Source organism: Amphiura filiformis, chromosome 3 (assembly GCF_039555335.1).
Source record: "Amphiura filiformis chromosome 3, Afil_fr2py, whole genome shotgun sequence".
Taxonomy (NCBI): domain Eukaryota; kingdom Metazoa; phylum Echinodermata; class Ophiuroidea; order Amphilepidida; family Amphiuridae; genus Amphiura; species Amphiura filiformis.
Window position 1 is genome coordinate 22,112,499 of NC_092630.1, and position 24,893 is coordinate 22,137,391.

The following is a 24,893-nucleotide window of genomic DNA, read 5'->3' on the forward strand; positions in this document are numbered from 1 at the left end:
TCAGTTTTTGTTTTCAGTACGCAGGGTAGGTTTTCAATACGCACAATGCAGCTTATCATATTCTTTCAACAAATATTCAACTACACAAGTTTTTGTTACAAATACCAATAATAACGGGATATCAATGCAAGGATTTTAGAATATAATGTAACGGATGAAAACAGCACACAGCATTCAGCATTCTGCGTAAACATTTGTTTGTGTTCTTTATTTTATACATGCGGCATAAAACCCCTGGCCAGATACTTTATATGGTAAACTTTTTCACTTCTTGAGTCCTCTGAGGTGAGATGGTGACTGCCCAGGGTTGAACGAACACAAAGCAGAAGTACATTGACATGCAAATTAGACTAAGGAACAAAGTTTTCCAAGCAAGGATGCCAAATGAGGGGGCTATTTAAGGCCTAATAAATGTTACAAAACCACATGTCACACACTCCCTCGCTTATTAATGTTGTCGTCCTTGGTGGGGGAATAGTGGGCTCTGGGGAAGTTGAACTAGACGTCTCAAGTGTCAGAGTGGAATCACTGGAATCGGATTGTGGAGGGGAATCATCACAGGAATTGGTAGTTGAAGGGGGTTCAGGGCCAGCATTGGTTTTCGTAGAGGGGTCCTCAGTGGAATTGGTTGTCGAAGTGGGTTCATCAGTGGAATTGGTTGTCGAAGTGGGTTCATCAGTGGAATTGGTGTTCGTAGGGTCTATGGCATTGGTTGTCGAAGTGGAGTTATTAGCATTGGCATTGGTTTTCGAATTGGGATCATCAGTGCAATTGGTTGTCGAAGAGTCTGTGGCATTGGTTGTCGAATTGAGGTCATCAGTGGAATTGGTTGTCGTAGAGTCTGTGGCATTGGTTGTCAAGTTAGGGTCATCAGCGGAATTGGTTGTCGAAGCAGCAGAGGTGGTTTTGGTGGAGGGTGAACTGGTTGTCTCCGTGGCAGTATGAGTAACGATGGAGGATGAGCTAGTTGTTGCTGTAGTGTTGGGGTTCGTGTGCTCCCCTGCTTTGTCCGGAGCACACACCTGCACTTCCCAAGTTTCGTCATCAGAGTCCTCCTCAGAGTCGGTTGGTCTTGGCATGGACATCTTGATTTCTGCAGGCGGATCCTTTTGGGGATGAGGGTTAGCATTTACAGGCAGTCCTCGTCCATCCAAAATATCCCGACGATGCAATGTCTTCTGTGGACCATCACCATCCAGTGGTTCCAATACATAAACATTGCCATGTGAGTTTGGCTTGGCAACAACCTTGTGAGGATTACCATCCCAAGCATCTTGAATCTTATTCCTGCCAAGGACTCTGTTCTTGAGAAAAACTCTGGTGCCAATGGGCAGATCTATATGTCCTCAGCCTTCTGATTCATACGCTCCCTTCGTCCCAGTGCCTCTTTTTCTGTTATATCTCTGGCTGTGTCGAAGGCGATCTTCAGGCGTCTATGGTGCTCTGATGTCCAGTCTTCTGTGATGTCATAGGATTCTTCAACACCTAGGAGATGATCAATCGGAAGAACAGGATCTCTTCCGAAGAACAGATATTATGGGGCATACCCAGTTGATGAGTGTGGTGTACAGTTATAGGTATACACCAACTCTGGTAGGTGTTCTGGCCATCTCCTCTTCTGCTCTGGGGGTAAGGTACGCAGACGATCATGCATCGTTCTGTTGAATCGCTCACACTGGGCATTACATTCGCTGTGTATCCGCTTGGGTACACCATAACGTACAAACCAATGGTTGACAAGAGCTTTGGCTACAGTAGTCGCCTTTTGGTCTTTTGTTGGGATGGCCTGTGTAAATTTGGTAAATACATCAGTCATCACCAACACATTCTCTACATTATTGGTTCCTGGCTCTAGGACGGTGAAGTCGAGCTAGAGGCCTTTTGGCTGTAAAAGGGCCCATGGTTGGGTGCAACTTCTTTCCAGCCTTTGCCAGCAGGCATCTCTGACAAGTGTTGCAATAGGTGGCGATATCTTGCACCATGTTTGGCCAGTAGCAACGCTGGAAAGTGAGAGCTGTGGTCCTCTCTGTGCTTTGGTGACCAACCTCATCATGCAGGGCTTTTAAAACTCTATCTTTCAAGACCTCGGGAAGTAGAAGCTGTTACAACGTGATGTTACGATATAGCACCTCATCTTCACATGAAAGCTTAGGCCACTGACGAAGAAGCTTTCTTACTTCCTTCGTTTCTTTTCTCATCTGCCTCGTAGTTGGTCTCCCCTGTTTCCAATGATACATCATCCTTCCAATTATGGGGTCTGACTAATGCAGGCTTGCACGGTCTGATATTTGGAGAGATGGAATGGTGGTTATGGCTTCGGTTTTAGTTTCACAGTCAGTACTTGAATTAGCGGGACAGTTCTGAATTTCTTCCAGCCTGAAGACTTCTTCTATCCTGGAGCGAAGTGTCTTTGGTACCACAGTAGTAATTCCACCAACCTTCACTTCCTGTTCTCCTGTGATGGTGGAGTGCTCTTCCAGCCGATGGACTTCTACTCCATGATCTATCTTCCTACTCAGAGCATCCGCATTACCATTATTCTTGCCAGGCTTGTATTTTATTGTAAAATTGAACTGAGCAAGTTCTGCCTGCCAGTTCATCTCTGTTGCTCCGAGTTTTGCAGTAGTTCGAAGATAACTAAGTGGGTTGTTATCGGTGAACACCACAAACTCTGACCCGATGAGATAGTCTCGAAATTTCTGTGTCACTGCCCAACGAAGTGCGCATAATTCTAGTTTCATGTTGCTATAATAATATTCTCCATGTTCTTCTCATTTGGTCGCAACCCTCTGCTACCATAGGCTATGACGATTTGTCTGCCATCTTCTTGCTTCTGAGAGAGAACTGCACCAAGCCCGTAGAAGCTAGTATCAGTTTCAAGAACAAATGGTCGCTTGAAGTCTGGGTACCCAAGAACTGGAGCAATGGTCACTATTCGTTTGAGTTCATGTACTGCCTTAGTGCAATCATAATTCTAGGCTTCTGATACTGGATGTTTTGGCTCAAGGTTGGAGTGCTTATTCTTCTTTTTCTTTGAAGGTCCACCAAGCAAGGAGTGTAATGGTGCAGCTATTTTTGCATATCCTGGGACAAATCTTCGGTAATATCCACACAGACCTAAAAATCCACGAAGTTCTGTCTCAGTAGTTGGAATCTATCCTTTCAACTGCATGAATCTTCTCAGGATCTAGTAAGATGCCACCTCCTAACAATAGATGTCCCAAGAACCGCAACTGTTTCTGAAAGAGGTTGCATTTCTCTGTCAACACCATATCTAACCTTTCCAAAGTTTCCTTGAAAGTTGAACCAAAAACGAGTATGTCATCCAGATAGATGAGGACTTTCTGGAAGTTCTGATCTCCAAATGCAAGGTCCATCACTCTCATGAAGGTCGCAGGAGCATTGCATAGGCCAAATGCCATTCTGATGAACTCGTACAATCCTCCAGTCCCTGCCCTGAATGCGATCTTCTCCCTGTCTTCAGATGCAACAGGTATCTGGTGGAAACCATGCGCTAAGTCCAGGCTGCAGAAGTATTGCGCACTATTAAGTGCATCCAATGCTTCTTCAATTCGGGGTAAAGGATAAGCGTCCTGGACACTTTTCTTGTTGATAGCTCTGTAATCAACACAGAGTCGTAGCTTTCCATCACGTTTGCGCACCAGCACAACTACAGAAGCATAAGGACTTGATGAAGGCTGGATGATGCCCTGTTGAATTGACTTCTGAAGGTAATCTCGCACTTCATCCCATTGATGTGGTGGAATTATTCGGTGGGGAACTCTCACAGGGTAGTCATCAGTAAGGGTGATCTTGTGCTGGATCTTACTGCCGTAACCAATATCAAAGTCATCCTGACTGAAGCGATCATAATGCTTTTCCATTAGATCTTCCAGGTCCTTCAGGTTCTCTGGACTCGAAGTCACTACTTCTGCTACTGTCATTCTTCCAATGAGGTTTGCTATTAGGCTCTTTGAAGATGACGTATTTGATGGAGGCTGGAAGTCCACTACTACTTCGTTTTGGCTGACTTGATGAAGGAAGACCTGTGGTTCTGCTTCTGCTGAATGCAGACTTCCTATAGCTGTTCTGGGTTGCACAAAGATGTCACCATTTAATACTGAAATAATTACCCAGCTGTGCAGACACTATCCCATCTGGTGTTACATTGGTAAAGACTGGGGTTAACATGAGTCCATTCTGAAGGGTGTGGGTTGGGTGCTCCTGTATGATGGCATCAAAAGCTTTCTGTGGTTTTATTGTTGTACCTCGGACAACAACCATGCTTCTAGCCGGTATTCGGACCGGTTTGTCTCCAGCTATTCTTACTTGAGCTTTCATCTGCTTAACCGATGCACCTTCTTCATCGTATAGTGCCAGGATATGAGCCCATTTGCGGCTCTCTGCAGACGAGTTGGTGAGCTTCGTGATGAAGTTATTCCCCATCTCCTCTCGCAGGACTCTCCTCATGTCTCTGAAGACATTAGAGCCAATCACTCCTGGTACTACTCTCTTTCTATCTGCCATCGGTGAACCTATTGGATCCTTGACGACCAAGAACCCTAGACTATTGAAAGTCTTACCAAAAACTCTCATGGATACCTCTACATATGCTGTATAGGGGACTGCCAATCCTTGTGCTCCGGAGATGCGGATATCCGGATATAGGACGACACATCCCAAGTATCCACATTAGCAAGACATTGTTTGTAGAATGACTCTGTAATAGTGGACACTTGGACTCCAGAGTCAAGTAAACATTGATGGATACAGAGTTGACCATCCACACCTCCAACCATCACTGATGCCTCTGGGCACTTCCCTATAGCACGATGAAGGATGAGTGAGCCTTCACTGGAGGACTCACCCACTGTCTGCCTCTAGACAGCGGGTTCTATTTGTTTAAAGATTTTTATTTTTGATGGTACTGATTTTTGTGGGCAGTTCCTAGCCAGATGTCCAGGTTGGTCACAGGAGTAGCAGCGTCGATCTCTCATGTCTCTAGGTTTTGAAGACTGAAGCAGCATGTTGATTTGTTTCTGTTGTTGCTCCATTTGGGCAGCCTGTTTCTGCAGTAGCTCCAGTATCAAAGTATTGGTATCCGGAGCGACAACCTCATTGACGCTTGCCTCCTTCCGCGTACTGCTTTTCCCGAGCCACTCTATTGCCCTGTCCCTGAGTTTGAAATAGCTGAGACTTGGAGATTCAATATTCAGTCTCCGGAGCTCCCTCTTTAATCCTTCATCTACCACAGCTTCGGCCAGTCTACTCTTCAGAGAACTCTCTCTGCAGACTTGGTATGTTGGATCAAGGGTGCAGATCCTGTCATACAGAGTGACGAGTCCCAGAGAGCAGGCGAGAAGATCTTCCCCGGACGCCTGTTTATAACTAAAGAAGCGTTGTTGGAGTTGTGGAAGAGTGTCGCCATCTCCAAACACCTTCTCCAAAACCTTCAGGATCTTGTCGGGGTTATCACCAATTTCACTCCCCGGTCCAAGGATCTCTTTCCTCGCGTTGCCGCTTAGATAATCCTGATAAGGCAGCTGACTCCTTTGGTGTTCGGGACCGCAGAGCCAACTGACCTCTGACATCTACAATCCAATCCTGGATAGTGATATCACCAGCCTTTGCTGGTTTATCCTTGAAAATATCCAGGCGCCGGCCACGGGACACGTACACTGGTGGTGCGGATGTCTTCTTCGCCTCCTCCATCACCTTCTTCAACTCCTTCCTCGCCTCATCTGTCTCTTCTTTCGCTTCTACCCTTTTCTTCTCTTCCTCACTGAGTCTGAGTTTCAACTCTTCAAATTGCTTTTGTAAATCTGCGACTTCGGACATGATTTCTTTATTAATAATAATTATTGATCTTGGTCAAAAATAGTATACTTTACTCTCACCTAGGATCCTCAAGAAGTATTCTTTCTAGCCAGGGGTTAATGTGCATTCACTGCATGTATCCTGCCGACTACGCCAAAATGTAACGGATGAAAACAGCACACAGCATTCTACGTTAACATCTGTTTGTGTTCTTTATTTTATACATGCGGCATAAAACCCCTGGTCAGATACGTTATATGGTAAACTTTTTCACTTCTTGAGGTGAGATGGTGACTGCCCAGGGTTGAACGAACACAAAGCAGAAGTACATTGACATGCAAATTAGACTGAGGAACAAAGTTTTCCAAGCAAGGATGCCAAATGAGGGGGCTATTTAAGGCCTAATAAATGTTACAAAATCACATGTCACAAAAATATACCCAGCAGATCACCACATGTAGTCTGTTTTCATTATTCGCCGGCGAAGTGATGCCATAATCGTATTAACTACCAAAGCAGTATAGGTGAAAACAAATTTAGTAGGGTTTTAGGTGATATTTCCCATTCTTCAGCAATTGGCATTCGTCAGAGCTGAAATGCACTTGCAATGTACCATTTTTGTTTAAATGTGAGGAGCTTAAAATATGGCTCATAAAAGTGGTACGTACTCACAACGTTTGAATGCCCCCCCCCCTTCTCCCGTGCGGTATGAAAACAACTGGATGGATTCCTGGTTGTCCAATGAACTTACGTTGTTTCTTTGTGTACAGTAAGTTTATAACACATTTGGCCCCAGGGGCCATTCAAACTTTGTGAGTACGTACTACATTTAAGAGCCATTTTTTTCAAAAGCTCCTCCCATAATCAGAGCTGGTACATTACAAGTGCATTTCAGTTCTGACCAACACTTATTAGTATTTAGGTTCAGTAAATCACCCCAACGTCAATACATTTGATAATATCAGAACAATGTTGCCCAAATTAAGAAATTGTACCCCCACAAAACCCAAAATCAGTCTCCTTTAATCCAAGCCAATTTAGGCTAATTTACTATATTATGAGCATCATAATGTAAACTCGCGGAAAGCACATTTACTATCAAAATTATTTGACATAATCTGCCGACACACCCCAATAAATATTAACCCGTGCGATTTATGCAGAGCCCCTTTCAGATTAGTCTGTGAATAACAGATTGGCACTTAAAAAGTTTCACAAACTGTATTTATTCAATGTCTTGTATAAAGTTACAATAACATATGTATTTTTTTTAAAAATTTAAACATAATTATTCTTGAATATCAGGAATCGAAGGAGACGGAACCTTTTTTTCACATTGTTTTATCTGATCTGTTTTGTTTACAGTTCTGCCATCAAATGTCCAAGTATTTGTAAATGACGTAGAGGTTACCGATGGATCTACTGTAGTTTTAGAAGAAGCACAACCAGCAGAATTCAGATGTTTTGTTGAAGGAGCTAAACCAGCAGCCACTTGTTATTTGGTAGTAAATGGTGTGCCTTCTCCATTGCAAGGGGCAGTGACCACTAATCCAACTTCCGAGTTGCTTTCTGACACAACAGCTGTATACGAGACAACCCCATCGCTTTCAAACGATGGTCATGTATGGGATTTTATAGGATATAACGGACAAGGAGGCCTGGATACTGGTATTACAATAATACTGAATGTTAGATCAGGTAAATGAAATCACTGTTAAAAGGGGTGGGACAATTTTTAAGCGATCTACAAAACGTTTTTTGATACGTTCACTGATTTCTAAAAAAGTAGAAATCGCAGTTTAACAAATGACGGTTAAAATGAAAGCCATTATTGGGGGGCTAATTATTGTATCAATTTGAAAGGCATGACACCAATATAAACATTTGTTTTGGTGACCCAAGTTCATAGTCATAAACGCTCACGCACTTTTTTACAGATGGCCTAGAATTGCATATTTCGGTTTCAGCGATTGCCCGAAAAAAGGTTGTATGTTTTTGAAAAGCGTTTCCGCTTGGAATGTAGATAGTTATTGTTGATATTACTGTTCGCGATTTTTATTTATGCACTCTTTAGCCGACAATTTTCAATGCATTTTACACGTTAGAAATGTCGCTTGCATAAATACCGATATTTTTAACAGTATCGGGTTTTTAACCAAAATACCTTCCATATAGCATTCTGAATACGAAGAATGTCTTTCTGATATCAAATAATTTTCATTTTATGAAATTCACGATATAATACAAATTTTATGACAAATTATTAAAATTTGATATTTTTCACATTTTGGAGATATAACAGTCCTCGAAGTAAATTTTATAAATTTAATGATATAGTCTTAAAGTGTATGTAGCTGGGAGGAAAAGCCGACGATCAATTGAAAATTTTGACCTTTCATTTTGAAGTTATGATTTTTTTTCCCAAAAGACCTAATTTTTTTGGCGTTTTGGGGAAAAAATCCATATCTTCAATACGAAAGGTCAAAATTTTCAATTGATCGTCGGCTTTTCATCCCACCTACATACACTTTAGGTAGAAATCATCAGATTTATAAAGTTTACTTCGAGTACTGTTAAATATCAAAAATATCAATTTTTAATGATTTGCCATAAAATGTGTATTACATTGCGAATTTCAAAAATCAAAATTATTTGATATCAGAAGGCCATTCTTCGTATTCAGAATGCAATTCGATATGTCTGATGTGTTCTAATGTCCCACAATAAATACTGTCTAAACGTTCATACCCCTTCCCTTAAAACATTGGCGATTTTGTTCAACTATTCCCCATTCCAGAAAAATACAGAACTAATTTTTTTTTGGATTAAAAGATTAAAAAATATTACCCTGTTTTACCAAATGAAACATAGCCAAATCCGAATCCTTTAGTTAGTTTTAAGTGGTAATAAAAGTCAAATTTTAATACTTTTAATTTGGGAAAATGGTCCAAAAACATGTAATTTGGCACGTTTTCATTCAATTGTAGTCACAAGATTGTAAGACTAGGTTCGTAATTTTAATATTATATGTTATTTTTGCTAATTGGTTATGAAAAAGATTGAAAATGTGTTTTCCAAAATTAGAATGCATAACTTGAAATTAGTCTTTGTTCAAGTCTTTAGGCTTGATTGTCACAGAATACGATAAAGATCGAAAAACGCCCTAAAAAATGCATGTTACTTTCATTGCCAATTAGGACTAACTAAAGGATTAGGATTTAGCTATGTTTCATTTGGTAAAACAGTATAATATTTTTTAATCCATAAAATAGTTTTGTACTCTATTTTGCATTTTTCTGGAATGGGAAGTACAGGTCTATTCCTTCTTAAACCGCAGCGTACATTTTTTGCGGTGGGCGGGGTGCTAGAGAGCCCATTGGGTCAAGTGGACGAATTTATGTCAATTTTCTCATATCATTTTTTCCTCCCTCTCTTCTCTTTCACTCTTTCCTTCCGCCTTTTCTCCTTTTCTTTCTCTTATTTTGCCCCTTTCCTCTTTCGTCTTTTCCCGTTTCCCATTTTCCTCATCTTTGGGTCTTTTTTCCCTTTTCCTCTTCCTTTGTTTCTGCATCTTTCCCTAATTGCTCCTCATTTGTTTCACTACGGGCTGGCAACCACTACACCCGGGAAACCACTGGCGATGCCACTTTTTGTGGCCTTGCTAAAAAGGAGGAATGCTATAATAACCATGAATATAAGACGTTTATAGCCCAAATCAATTTATGCAAGTACTATTGGTATTTACATGTATATTCCTAAAATTGACAAGAAACAGAAACACATTTGTATAATTGCTATGCTATGCTTTCTTTCTTTCTTTCTTTCTTTCTTTCTTTCTTTCTTTCTTTCTTTCTTTCTTTCTTTCTTTCTTTCTTTCTTTCTTTCTTTCTTTCTTTCTTTCTTTCTTTCTTTCTTTATTTATTTATTTATTTATTTATTTATTTATTTATTTATTCATTTATTTATTTATTTATTCATTTATTTATTTATCTCAACATTATAAAATGACATATGTCATAGATAAATATCAGGAAGCACGAAGCTCATCTAAGAAGTTCCCGCACTAATAGGAAATTATAAAAACAATTCATAACAAAACACATGATACACAATAACAATACAATCCATCTAGAATAGATATGAGTAAATTGAAACAAGGTTGTGCAAATACCAATAATCATATAAATGAAGGGCTCAATATAAAAACCACCTATCCCACGTTTGGGTTAATTTGAGAAAACTGGACCCCGGGAACTGGACTTTTGTGTGCGAATTTTCAATACAATACATAACAATTTCACATCTTAAAACGTTGATTTTACAACTTTACCAAGTTACATTCATGATGTTTCATGTTTGTAATAATGACCTTTGGTGACCTTTACATTTTTCAGCAGCGCCGCTATTTTTACCAAAATGTGGGATAGACCGTTTTTATATTGAGCCCCTCAAATGTTAAAATACATTTCAAATGTTAAAGAACATTTAAATATTTTGATAGTGTTTTATTTGAATTTTGAGAGAATGTAGGTAGATTCAGCTTTTCTAGAAATCATGATGTGACCAACTGCTATGATATCGGGCTAAATGCAGAAATCAAGGGTCTTTTATCATTTTATTCAATTACAGAGGTGGAGGCTCCTGTGATATTTAACACACCAGACGACATAACACAAAACACTGATCCCAACAAAGCATATGCAACTGTAACATGGATGTCACCTTCAGCAACTGATAACTCTGGTAGCGTTACACTTACATCAAGTTATAATCCTGGAGATACGTTTCCAATTGGCGTAACTAAAGTGACGTATACAGCAATAGATTCTTCTAACAACATGGCGGAGTCTTCATTCAATATAACAGTGACAGGTATGTAATGTTAACAATATAATTTTAGCCAGAATCGTTGTTCTCCTTCTTATACACTAGAAACATAATTTCTTGTTTAAGAATCTGGAGTGTGGCTGATCAAAAAAGAAAATGGTTGGACTCTATTGCTACTAAACTTTGATGATAAATTATTCCAAAGAATAGGGCCATTTATTTCTTATAAAGGTTGTCAGAAATGCTTTGTTTTTAGAGAGATTGACAAAGATGATTATCATGTGTATATTTCTTGTTTGGTTGTCATGGATATCAAATCGTTTGTGTATGAATCGTTGAATATAACACGAGAACTGCTCTATTAACTATTTGTGCAGATGAAAACAACCAATTTTCTTCGGAAGGGGGTCATGAATATGTTGGTGACCTATTCATTTTCAGTTTCTAGAACTAATCATGCATATTGAAACGGATTGTGTGGGAAATATCATAAAAGCAATGCATTAATGAAAGGATCAAACTATGTTGGGATCGTCGTACCGGACTTGTTCTTGAATCTGGGATCTTGAATATCTTACAGAGTGCTTATCATACTGCAGTTACTGTCCGTTTTCCTATACACAATACACAGTGCTCTCACCATTGACGCGCGACCTTTACAAATAGCGTATGTTAGAAGCATAGACATTTGCCTAGTTAACATCACTGTGTGAAAAATAACCGGCCAATATTTAAAGTATTCTCCAAACTTCTAGCAAATATATTTCTCTAACATGACCTAAAATTACAGCTAGGTTAGATGTTCAGAAATAGTCGCACTTTTGTAAAATATGAGTGAGGGCAAGGCATGAGCTAGCCAACTCCCCGTGTTAATTGAATGAAGATTTGACCGAAAATATTGGTAACGGACCGCTCACTTCTGAAGGATGCTACAACAAACGGTACAGGCTACATTTAAAGTATTCTCTGAAATTCTAGAAAATATAGTTTTGTAACATGTCCTAAATTTTTAGCTAATTTAGGTGTTTGGAAGTATTCGTACTTTTGTGTTTTAGGAAGGATATGTAAACGACAGATAACACCAAAAAATATGAAGAAATTATTTCAAAACCGTGTTAAGTCAACAATCATTATGTTGTTCATTTTCAAGAATGCTGGTTATCAATAAGCCTATTGTCTCATTTCGTGAACAAAGGTCCACATACCATTGTTACCTTGCGTTTCCTTTATAATCGGTTACCCAACTGAAACTATAATACCAGCTCATTGCGATACCGCACAGATAAAAACAGACACATGTGTACAACCAGAGAAGTTCTGATTTAATCAGTTGAGCTGTTTACAATGAGTGTTATCTTGGTTTAATAGCTTTTAATGGGGTTTAAGTCCTGCAAAGGTCGTGGTGAATTCTACTGTAGACATGAGTGCATCATGTTGCGTGCAATTGTACCAGAAAGAATTCATTTGTTTAAAAGGAAAACACACATGTATAGTGGGCATGCATGCAGGACAGTCGAATAAAATACGGAATGGGCCTTAAGCCTATTTTTCTGCTTCAATTTACAGATCAAGAACCACCAGATATTTCATGTCCAGATGATATTGAAGAAAGGGCGAGAGATGGAGAGAATGTAGCAAGCATTTCCTGGTCCATTCCATCTGTTTCGGATAATTCTGGTGGTGAATCAATAATACTTCAACTTACTGAAGGGCAGGATCCAGGAAGTGATTTTGTAATTGGGAATCATTCAGTGACGTATTTAGCTACGGATGAGGCTGGAAATGAAAACTCATGTACCTTTATCGTATTGGTTGTTGGTAAGTAAGCTTCACTAAAAATACACTAGGGCACGGTGGCTCAGTGGTTACGACCTTGGACTCATAATCTGAGAGCTTGCTTGATGTGCATGGGTTCGAGTCCCCGTCCCACCACCGTGTTGCGCCCTTGGGCAAGGCGCTTTGCCTCGCTTGCCTCACCCCACCCAGGTGAAATGGAAAGCTGTTAGGGATTGTCACAGTCGTTGTACTGATGAACCCTGCGCCAATTGTAGGCTGCAAACGTGGTTCCGACATATTCTAATGACGGCGGAATAAATGTAAAGCGCTTTGAGGCTGTTTACGGCATAAAGCGCTATATAAATATCTACATTTATTTATTTATTTATTTATTTGTAGGCTGCAAACGTGGTTCCGACATATTCTAATGACGGCGGAATAAATGTAAAGCGCTTTGAGGCTGTTTACGGCATAAAGCGCTATATAAATATCTACATTTATTTATTTATTTATTTATTTATTTATTTATTTATTTATTTATTTATTCATTCTGCAGTTACTGTCCGTTTTCCTATACACAATACACAGTGCTCTCACCATTGACGCGCGACCTTTACAAATAGCGTATGTTAGAAGCATAGACATTTGCCTAGTTAACATCACTGTGTGAAAAATAACCGGCCAATATTTAAAGTATTCTCCAAACTTCTAGCAAATATATTTCTCTAACATGACCTAAAATTACAGCTAGGTTAGATGTTCAGAAATAGTCGCACTTTTGTAAAATATGAGTGAGGGCAAGGCATGAGCTAGCCAACTCCCCGTGTTAATTGAATGAAGATTTGACCGAAAATATTGGTAACGGACCGCTCACTTCTGAAGGATGCTACAACAAACGGTACAGGCTACATTTAAAGTATTCTCTGAAATTCTAGAAAATATCGTTTTGTAACATGTCCTAAATTTTTAGCTAATTTAGGTGTTTGGAAGTATTCGTACTTTTGTGTTTTAGGAAGGATATGTAAACGACAGATAACACCAAAAAATATGAAGAAATTATTTCAAAACCGTGTTAAGTCAACAATCATTATGTTGTTCATTTTCAAGAATGCTGGTTATCAATAAGCCTATTGTCTCATTTCGTGAACAAAGGTCCACATACCATTGTTACCTTGCGTTTCCTTTATAATCGGTTACCCAACTGAAACTATAATACCAGCTCATTGCGATACCGCACAGATAAAAACAGACACATGTGTACAACCAGAGAAGTTCTGATTTAATCAGTTGAGCTGTTTACAATGAGTGTTATCTTGGTTTAATAGCTTTTAATGGGGTTTAAGTCCTGCAAAGGTCGTGGTGAATTCTACTGTAGACATGAGTGCATCATGTTGCGTGCAATTGTACCAGAAAGAATTCATTTGTTTAAAAGGAAAACACACATGTATAGTGGGCATGCATGCAGGACAGTCGAATAAAATACGGAATGGGCCTTAAGCCTATTTTTCTGCTTCAATTTACAGATCAAGAACCACCAGATATTTCATGTCCAGATGATATTGAAGAAAGGGCGAGAGATGGAGAGAATGTAGCAAGCATTTCCTGGTCCATTCCATCTGTTTCGGATAATTCTGGTGGTGAATCAATAATACTTCAACTTACTGAAGGGCAGGATCCAGGAAGTGATTTTGTAATTGGGAATCATTCAGTGACGTATTTAGCTACGGATGAGGCTGGAAATGAAAACTCATGTACCTTTATCGTATTGGTTGTTGGTAAGTAAGCTTCACTAAAAATACACTAGGGCACGGTGGCTCAGTGGTTACGACCTTGGACTCATAATCTGAGAGCTTGCTTGATGTGCATGGGTTCGAGTCCCCGTCCCACCCCCGTGTTGCGCCCTTGGGCAAGGCGCTTCGCTCGCTTGCCTCACCCCACCCAGGTGAAATGGAAAGCTGTTAGGGATTGTCACAGTCGTTGTACTGATGAACCCTGCGCCAATTGTAGGCTGCAAACGTGGTTCCGACATATTCTAATGACGGCGGAATAAATGTAAAGCGCTTTGAGGCTGTTTACGGCATAAAGCGCTATATAAATATCTACATTTATTTATTTATTTATTTATTTGTAGGCTGCAAACGTGGTTCCGACATATTCTAATGACGGCGGAATAAATGTAAAGCGCTTTGAGGCTGTTTACGGCATAAAGCGCTATATAAATATCTACATTTATTTATTTATTTATTTATTTATTTATTTATTTATTTATTTATTTATTCATTCTGCAGTTACTGTCCGTTTTCCTATACACAATACACAGTGCTCTCACCATTGACGCGCGACCTTTACAAATAGCGTATGTTAGAAGCATAGACATTTGCCTAGTTAACATCACTGTGTGAAAAATAACCGGCCAATATTTAAAGTATTCTCCAAACTTCTAGCAAATATATTTCTCTAACATGACCTAAAATTACAGCTAGGTTAGATGTTCAGAAATAGTCGCACTTTTGTAAAATATGAGTGAGGGCAAGGCATGAGCTAGCCAACTCCCCGTGTTAATTGAATGAAGATTTGACCGAAAATATTGGTAACGGACCGCTCACTTCTGAAGGATGCTACAACAAACGGTACAGGCTACATTTAAAGTATTCTCTGAAATTCTAGAAAATATCGTTTTGTAACATGTCCTAAATTTTTAGCTAATTTAGGTGTTTGGAAGTATTCGTACTTTTGTGTTTTAGGAAGGATATGTAAACGACAGATAACACCAAAAAATATGAAGAAATTATTTCAAAACCGTGTTAAGTCAACAATCATTATGTTGTTCATTTTCAAGAATGCTGGTTATCAATAAGCCTATTGTCTCATTTCGTGAACAAAGGTCCACATACCATTGTTACCTTGCGTTTCCTTTATAATCGGTTACCCAACTGAAACTATAATACCAGCTCATTGCGATACCGCACAGATAAAAACAGACACATGTGTACAACCAGAGAAGTTCTGATTTAATCAGTTGAGCTGTTTACAATGAGTGTTATCTTGGTTTAATAGCTTTTAATGGGGTTTAAGTCCTGCAAAGGTCGTGGTGAATTCTACTGTAGACATGAGTGCATCATGTTGCGTGCAATTGTACCAGAAAGAATTCATTTGTTTAAAAGGAAAACACACATGTATAGTGGGCATGCATGCAGGACAGTCGAATAAAATACGGAATGGGCCTTAAGCCTATTTTTCTGCTTCAATTTACAGATCAAGAACCACCAGATATTTCATGTCCAGATGATATTGAAGAAAGGGCGAGAGATGGAGAGAATGTAGCAAGCATTTCCTGGTCCATTCCATCTGTTTCGGATAATTCTGGTGGTGAATCAATAATACTTCAACTTACTGAAGGGCAGGATCCAGGAAGTGATTTTGTAATTGGGAATCATTCAGTGACGTATTTAGCTACGGATGAGGCTGGAAATGAAAACTCATGTACCTTTATCGTATTGGTTGTTGGTAAGTAAGCTTCACTAAAAATACACTAGGGCACGGTGGCTCAGTGGTTACGACCTTGGACTCATAATCTGAGAGCTTGCTTGATGTGCATGGGTTCGAGTCCCCGTCCCACCACCGTGTTGCGCCCTTGGGCAAGGCGCTTTGCCTCGCTTGCCTCACCCCACCCAGGTGAAATGGAAAGCTGTTAGGGATTGTCACAGTCGTTGTACTGATGAACCCTGCGCCAATTGTAGGCTGCAAACGTGGTTCCGACATATTCTAATGACGGCGGAATAAATGTAAAGCGCTTTGAGGCTGTTTACGGCATAAAGCGCTATATAAATATCTACATTTATTTATTTATTTATTTATTTATTTATTTATTTATTTATTTATTTACACTATCTGTTGATTTCGTTTTACAAGTGAGACACTGCAGTGTGAATAAAATGGGTGTTAAAGACTTAGAGTCAACTTCAAATAGTAATTAAGTACCTCACAACTAGCCCATATGAATGCCATATGCTTTCAAAATAAGTTACTGTTACGAGCATTCATGATGCATGAGCCTGAACGTAATGAATTGTTTAGCCTTAACCACATTTTTCTGCTTCAATAACAGATCTAGAACAACCAGCCATTTCATGTCCAGATAATATTGATGAAAGGGCGAGAGATGGAGAGAATGTAGCAAGCATTTCCTGGTCCATGCCATCTGTTTCGGATAATTCTGGTGGTGAATCAATAATACTTCAACTTACTGAAGGGCAGCAACCAGGAAGTGATTTTGTAATTGGGAATCATTCAGTGACGTATTTAGCTACGGATGAGGCTGGAAATGAAAACTCATGTACCTTTATCGTATTGGTTGTTGGTAAGTAAGCTTCACTAAAAATACACTAGGGCACGGTGGCTCAGTGGTTACGGCCTTGGACTCATAATCTGAGAGCTTGCTTGATGTGCATGGGTTCGAGTCCCCGTCCCACCACCGTGTTGCGCCCTTGGGCAAGGCGCTTTGCCTCGCTTGCCTCACCCCACCCAGGTGAAATGGAAAGCTGTTAGGGATTGTCACAGTCGTTTTACTGATGAACCCTGCGCCAATTGTAGGCTGCAAACGTGGTTCCGACATATTCTAATGACGGCGGAATAAATGTAAAGCTCTTTGAGGCTGTTTACGGCATAAAGCGCTATATAAATATCTACATTTATTTATTTATTTATTTATTTATTTATTTATTTATTTATTTATTTATTTATTTACACTATCTGTTGATTTCGGTTTACAAGTGAGACACTGCAGTGTGAATAAAATGGGTGTTAAAGACTTAGAGTCAACTTCAAATAGTAATTAAGTACCTCACAACTAGCCCATAATGAATGCCCTATGCTTTCAAAATAAGTTACTGCTACGAGCATTCATGATGCATGAGCCTGAACGTAATGAATTGTTTAGCCTTAACCACATTTTTCTGCTTCAATAACAGATCTAGAACAACCAGCCATTTCATGTCCAGATAATATTGATGAAAGGGCGAGAGATGGAGAGAATGTAGCAAGCATTTCCTGGTCCATGCCATCTGTTTCGGATAATTCTGGTGGTGAATCAATAATACTTCAACTTACTGAAGGGCAGCAACCAGGAAGTGATTTTGTAATTGGGAATCATTCAGTGACGTATTTAGCTACGGATGAGGCTGGGAATCAAAACTCATGTACCTTTATCGTATTGGTTGTTGGTAAGTAAGGTTCTCTAAAAATTCACTATCGGTTGATTTCGTTTTACAAGAGAGACACTGCAGTGTGAATAAAATGTGTATTGAGAAGTTCATGGAGTCAACTTGAAATGGTAATAATTAAGTACCTCACAACTGGCCCATATCGATGCTCTCAAAATAAGTTACTACAATAATGATGTATATTCATACGTAGCGGTAAACGTAAATAGAAAGCAAAATTATACTTCTACGCTACTCAAAATTGGTACACTCACCGGAGCGCTTTCACCGGGTCAACCGGCGTCTTCAGCGGATGTTATTGCTCTGAAGATTGTTGTTGCATAACTAGCACTAGTACTATGTCACTAGCAACAACAATCTTCAGAGCAATAACATCCGCTGAAGACGCGCCGGTTGACCCGGTGAAAGCATGATGCATGAGCCTGAACGTAATGAACCGTTTAGAATTAAGTCTGCTTCAATTAACAGATCTAGAACAACCAGCCATTTCATGTCCAGATAATATTGACGAAAGGGCGAGAGATGGAGAGAATGTAGCAAGCATTTCCTGGTCCATGCCATCTGTTTCGGATAATTCTGGTGGTGAATCAATAATACTTCAACTTACTGAAGGGCAGCAACCAGGAAGTGATTTTGTAATTGGGAATCATTCAGTGACGTATTTAGCTACGGATGAGGCTGGAAATGAAAACTCATGTACCTTTATCGTATTGGTTGTTGGTAAGTAAGCTTCACTAAAAATACACTAGGGCACGGTGGCTCAGTGGTTACGGCCTTGGACTCATAATCTGAGAGCTTGCTTGATGTGCATGGGTTCGAGTCCCCGTCCCACCACCGTGTTGCGCCCTTGGGCAAGGCGCTTTGCCTCGCTTGCCTCACCCCACCCAGGTGAAATGGAAAGCTGTTAGGGATTGTCACAGTCGTTGTACCGATGAACCCTGCGCCAATTGTAGGCTGCAAACGTGGTTCCGACATATTCTAATGACGGCGGAATAAATGTAAAGCGCTTTGAGGCTGTTTACGGCATAAAGCGCTATGTAAATATCTACATTTATTTATTTATTTATTTATTTATTTATTTATTTACACTATCTGTTGATTTCGGTTTACAAGTGAGACACTGCAGTGTGAATAAAATGGGTGTTAAAGACTTAGAGTCAACTTCAAATAGTAATTAAGTACCTCACAACTAGCCCATATGAATGCCATATGCTTTCAAAATAAGTTACTGTTACGAGCATTCATGATGCATGAGCCTGAACGTAATGAATTGTTTAGCCTTAACCACATTTTTCTGCTTCAATAACAGATCTAGAACAACCAGCCATTTCATGTCCAGATAATATTGACGAAAGGGCGAGAGATGGAGAGAATGTGGCAAGCATTTCCTGGTCCATGCCATCTGTTTCGGATAATTCTGGTGGTGAATCAATAATACTTCAACTTACTGAAGGGCAGCAACCAGGAAGTGATTTTGTAATTGGGAATCATTCAGTGACGTATTTAGCTACGGATGAGGCTGGAAATGAAAACTCATGTACCTTTATCGTATTGGTTGTTGGTAAGTAAGCTTCACTAAAAATACACTAGGGCACGGTGGCTCAGTGGTTACGGCCTTGGACTCATAATCTGAGAGCTTGCTTGATGTGCATGGGTTCGAGTACCCGTCCCACCACCGTGTTGCGCCCTTGGGCAAGGCGCTTTGCCTCGCTTGCCTCACCCCACCCAGGTGAAATGGAAAGCTGTTAGGGATTGTCACAGTCGTTGTACTGATGAACCCTGCGCCAATTGTAGGCTGCAAACGTGGTTCCGACATATTCTAATGACGGCGGAATAAATGTAAAGCGCTTTGAGGCTGTTTACGGCATAAAGCGCTATATAAATATCTACATTTATTTATTTATTTATTTATTTATTTATTTATTTATTTATTTACACTATCTGTTGATTTCGTTTTACAAGTGAGACACTGCAGTGTGAATAAAATGGGTGTTAAAGACTTAGAGTCAACTTCAAATAGTAATTAAGTACCTCACAACTAGCCCATATGAATGCCATATGCTTTCAAAATAAGTTACTGTTACGAGCATTCGAGCCTGAACGTAATGAATTGTTTAGCCTTAACCACATTTTTCTGCTTCAATAACAGATCTAGAACAACCAGCCATTTCATGTCCAGATAATATTGACGAAAGGGCGAGAGATGGAGAGAATGTAGCAAGCATTTCCTGGTCCATGCCATCTGTTTCGGATAATTCTGGTGGTGAATCAATAATACTTCAACTTACTGAAGGGCAGCAACCAGGAAGTGATTTTGTAATTGGGAATCATTCAGTGACGTATTTAGCTACGGATGAGGCTGGAAATGAAAACTCATGTACCTTTATCGTATTGGTTGTTGGTAAGTAAGCTTCACTAAAAATACACTAGGGCACGGTGGCTCAGTGGTTACGACCTTGGACTCATAATCTGAGAGCTTGCTTGATGTGCATGGGTTCGAGTCCCCGTCCCACCACCGTGTTGCGCCCTTGGGCAAGGCGCTTTGCCTCGCTTGCCTCACCCCACCCAGGTGAAATGGAAAGCTGTTAGGGATTGTCACAGTCGTTGTACTGATGAACCCTGCGCCAATTGTAGGCTGCAAACGTGGTTCCGACATATTCTAATGACGGCGGAATAAATGTAAAGCGCTTTGAGGCTGTTTACGGCATAAAGCGCCATATAAATATCTACATTTATTTATTTATTTATTTATTTACACTATCTGTTGATTTCGTTTTACAAGTGAGACACTGCAGTGTGAATAAAATGGGTGTTAAAGACTTAGAGTCAACTTCAAATAGTAATTAAGTACCTCACAACTAGCCCATATGAATGCCATATGCTTTCAAAATAAGTTACTGTTACGAGCATTCATGATGCATGAGCCTGAACGTAATGAATGGTTTAGCCTTAACCACATTTTTCTGCTTCAATAACAGATCTAGAACAACCAGCCATTTCATGTCCAGATAATATTGATGAAAGGGCGAGAGATGGAGAGAATGTAGCAAGGATTTCCTGGTCCATGCCATCTGTTTCGGATAATTCTGGTGGTGAATCAATAATACTTCAACTTACTGAAGGGCAGCAACCAGGAAGTGATTTTGTAATTGGGAATCATTCAGTGACGTATTTAGCTACGGATGAGGCTGGGAATCAAATCTCATGTACCTTTATCGTATTGGTTGTTGGTAAGTAAGGTTCTCTAAAAATTCACTATCGGTTGATTTCGTTTTACAAGAGAGACACTGCAGTGTGAATAAAATGTGTATTGAGAAGGACATGGAGTCAACTTGAAATGGTAATAATTAAGTACCTCACAACTGGCCCATATCGATGCTCTCAAAATAAGTTACTACAATAATGATGTATATTCATACGTAGCGGTAAACGTAAATAGAAAGCAAAATTATACTTCTACGCTACTCAAAATTGGTACACTCACCGGGCGCTTTCACCGGGTCAACCGGCGTCTTCAGCGGATGTTATTGCTCTGAAGATTGTTGTTGCATCACTAGCACTAGTACTATGTCACTAGCAACAACAATCTTCAGAGCAATAACATCCGCTGAAGACGCCGGTTGACCCGGTGAAAGCATGATGCATGAGCCTGAACGTAATGAACCGTTTAGAATTAAGTCTGCTTCAATTAACAGATCTAGAACAACCAGCCATTTCATGTCCAGATAATATTGACGAAAGGGCGAGAGATGGAGAGAATGTAGCAAGCATTTCCTGGTCCATGCCATCTGTTTCGGATAATTCTGGTGGTGAATCAATAATACTTCAACTTACTGAAGGGCAGCAACCAGGAAGTGATTTTGTAATTGGGAATCATTCAGTGACGTATTTAGCTACGGATGAGGCTGGAAATGAAAACTCATGTACCTTTATCGTATTGGTTGTTGGTAAGTAAGCTTCACTAAAAATACACTAGGGCACGGTGGCTCAGTGGTTACGGCCTTGGACTCATAATCTGAGAGCTTGCTTGATGTGCATGGGTTCGAGTCCCCGTCCCACCACCGTGTTGCGCCCTTGGGCAAGGCGCTTTGCCTCGCTTGCCTCACCCCACCCAGGTGAAATGGAAAGCTGTTAGGGATTGTCACAGTCGTTGTACTGATGAACCCTGCGCCAATTGTAGGCTGCAAACGTGGTTCCGACATATTCTTAAAACGCTTTGAGGCTGTTTACGGCATAAAGCGCCATATAAATATCTACATTTATTTATTTATTTATTTATTTATTTATTTATTTATTTATTTATTTATTTACACTATCTGTTGATTTCGTTTTACAAGTGAGACACTGCAGTGTGAATAAAATGGGTGTTAAAGACTTAGAGTCAACTTCAAATAGTAATTAAGTACCTCACAACTAGCCCATATGAATGCCATATGCTTTCAAAATAAGTTACTGTTACGAGCATTCATGATGCATGAGCCTGAATGTAATGAATTGTTTAGCCTTAACCACATTTTTCTGCTTCAATAACAGATCTAGAACAACCAGCCATTTCATGTCCAGATAATATTGACGAAAGGGCGAGAGATGGAGAGAATGTAGCAAGCATTTCCTGGTCCATGCCATCTGTTTCGGATAATTCTGGTGGTGAATCAATAATACTTCAACTTACTGAAGGGCAGCAACCAGGAAGTGATTTTGTAATTGGGAATCATTCAGTGACGTATTTAGCTACGGATGAGGCTGGAAATGAAAACTCATGTACCTTTATCGTATTGGTTGTTGGTAAGTAAGCTTCACTAAAAATGCACTAGGGCACGGTGGCTCAAGTGGTTACGGCCTTTGACTCATAATCTGAGAGCTTGCTTGATGTGCATGGGTTCGAGTCCCCGTCCCACCACCGTGTTGCGCCCTTGGGCAAGGCGCTTTGCCTCGCTTGCCTCACCCACCCAGGTGAAATGGAAAGCTGTTAGGGATTGTCACAGTCGTTGTACTGATGAACCCTGCGCCAATTGTAGGCTGCAAACGTGGTTCCGACATATTCTAATGACGGCGGAATAAATGTAAAGCGCTTTGAGGCTGTTTACGGCATAAAGCGCCATATAAATATCTACATTTATTTATTTATTTATTTATTTATTTATTTATTTATTTATTTATTTATTTACACTATCTGTTGATTTCGTTTTACAAGTGAGACACTGCAGTGTGAATAAAATGGGTGTTAAAGACTTAGAGTCAACTTCAAATAGTAATTAAGTACCTCACAACTAGCCCATATGAATGCCATATGCTTTCAAAATAAGTTACTGTTACGAGCATTCATGATGCATGAGCCTGAATGTAATGAATTGTTTAGCCTTAACCACATTTTTCTGCTTCAATAACAGATCTAGAACAACCAGCCATTTCATGTCCAGATAATATTGACGAAAGGGCGAGAGATGGAGAGAATGTAGCAAGCATTTCCTGGTCCATGCCATCTGTTTCGGATAATTCTGGTGGTGAATCAATAATACTTCAACTTACTGAAGGGCAGCAACCAGGAAGTGATTTTGTAATTGGGAATCATTCAGTGACGTATTTAGCTACGGATGAGGCTGGAAATGAAAACTCATGTACCTTTATCGTATTGGTTGTTGGTAAGTAAGCTTCACTAAAAATGCACTAGGGCACGGTGGCTCAAGTGGTTACGGCCTTTGACTCATAATCTGAGAGCTTGCTTGATGTGCATGGGTTCGAGTCCCCGTCCCACCACCGTGTTGCGCCCTTGGGCAAGGCGCTTTGCCTCGCTTGCCTCACCCCACCCAGGTGAAATGGAAAGCTGTTAGGGATTGTCACAGTCGTTGTACTGATGAACCCTGCGCCAATTGTAGGCTGCAAACGTGGTTCCGACATATTCTAATGACGGCGGAATAAATGTAAAGCGCTTTGAGGCTGTTTACGGCATAAAGCGCTATATAAATATCTACATTTATTTATTTATTTATTTATTTATTTATTTATTTATTTACACTATCTGTTGATTTCGTTTTACAAGTGAGACAATGCAGTGTGAATAAAATGGGTGTTTAAGACTTAGAGTCAACTTCAAATAGTAATTAAGTACCTCACAACTAGCCCATATGAATGCCATATGCTTTCAAAATAAGTTACTGTTACGAGCATTCATGATGCATGAGCCTGAACGTAATGAATTGTTTAGCCTTAACCACATTTTTCTGCTTCAATAACAGATCTAGAACAACCAGCCATTTCATGTCCTGATAATATTGACGAAAGGGCGAGAGATGGAGAGAATGTAGCAAGCATTTCCTGGTCCATGCCATCTGTTTCGGATAATTCTGGTGGTGAATCAATAATACTTCAACTTACTGAAGGGCAGCAACCAGGAAGTGATTTTGTAATTGGGAATCATTCAGTGACGTATTTAGCTACGGATGAGGCTGGGAATCAAAACTCATGTACCTTTATCGTATTGGTTGTTGGTAAGTAAGGTTCTCTAAAAATTCACTATCGGTTGATTTCGTTTTACAAGAGAGACACTGCAGTGTGAATAAAATGTGTATTGAGAAGGACATGGAGTCAACTTGAAATGGTAATAATTAAGTACCTCACAACTGGCCCATATCGATGCTCTCAAAATAAGTTACTACAATAATGATGTATATTCATACGTAGCGGTAAACGTAAATAGAAAGCAAAATTATACTTCTACGCTACTCAAAATTGGTACACTCACCGGAGCGCTTTCACCGGGTCAACCGGCGTCTTCAGCGGATGTTATTGCTCTGAAGATTGTTGTTGCATCACTAGCACTAGTACTATGTCACTAGCAACAACAATCTTCAGAGCAATAACATCCGCTGAAGACGCCGGTTGACCCGGTGAAAGCATGATGCATGAGCCTGAACGTAATGAACCGTTTAGAATTAAGTCTGCTTCAATTAACAGATCTAGAACAACCAGCCATTTCATGTCCAGATAATATTGAAGAAATGGCGAGATATGGACAGAATGTAGCAAGCATTTCCTGGTCCATGCCATCTGTTTCGGATAATTCTGGTGGTGAATCAATAATACTTCAACTTACTGAAGGGCAGGAACCAGGAAGTGATTTTGTAATTGGGAATCATTCAGTGACGTATTTAGCTACGGATGAGGCTGGGAATGAAAACTCATGTACCTTTATCGTATTGGTTGTTGGTAAGTAAGGTTCTCTAAAAATACACTATCGGTTGATTTCGTTTT

General features: G+C 39.9%; 2 protein-coding genes across 2 annotated transcripts in view; both read left to right on the plus strand.

The window, feature by feature from the left end:
• The window catches only part of LOC140147114 (hyalin-like), a 31,335-nt gene extending 13,685 nt beyond the window's left edge, over window positions 1-17,650 (plus strand). The window contains exons 5-11 of the mRNA XM_072168891.1: window positions 7,183-7,515; window positions 10,447-10,689; window positions 12,211-12,462; window positions 13,944-14,195; window positions 15,676-15,927; window positions 16,529-16,780; window positions 17,391-17,650. Coding sequence (XP_072024992.1) covers window positions 7,183-7,515; window positions 10,447-10,689; window positions 12,211-12,462; window positions 13,944-14,195; window positions 15,676-15,927; window positions 16,529-16,780; window positions 17,391-17,650 — 1,844 coding nt within the window. The remainder of the gene's footprint in view (window positions 1-7,182; window positions 7,516-10,446; window positions 10,690-12,210; window positions 12,463-13,943; window positions 14,196-15,675; window positions 15,928-16,528; window positions 16,781-17,390) is intronic.
• A 419-nt stretch (window positions 17,651-18,069) lies between these two features.
• Window positions 18,070-24,856, plus strand: LOC140147115 (hyalin-like). The gene is made up of 9 exons (XM_072168892.1): window positions 18,070-18,362; window positions 18,952-19,203; window positions 19,792-20,043; window positions 20,621-20,872; window positions 21,338-21,589; window positions 22,176-22,427; window positions 23,015-23,284; window positions 23,879-24,130; window positions 24,597-24,856. Exons 1-9 carry the CDS (start codon window positions 18,074-18,076, stop codon window positions 24,854-24,856), a joined length of 2,331 nt encoding a protein of 776 aa, XP_072024993.1. The 5' UTR covers window positions 18,070-18,073.
• The last annotated feature ends 37 nt before the right edge of the window (window positions 24,857-24,893 follow it).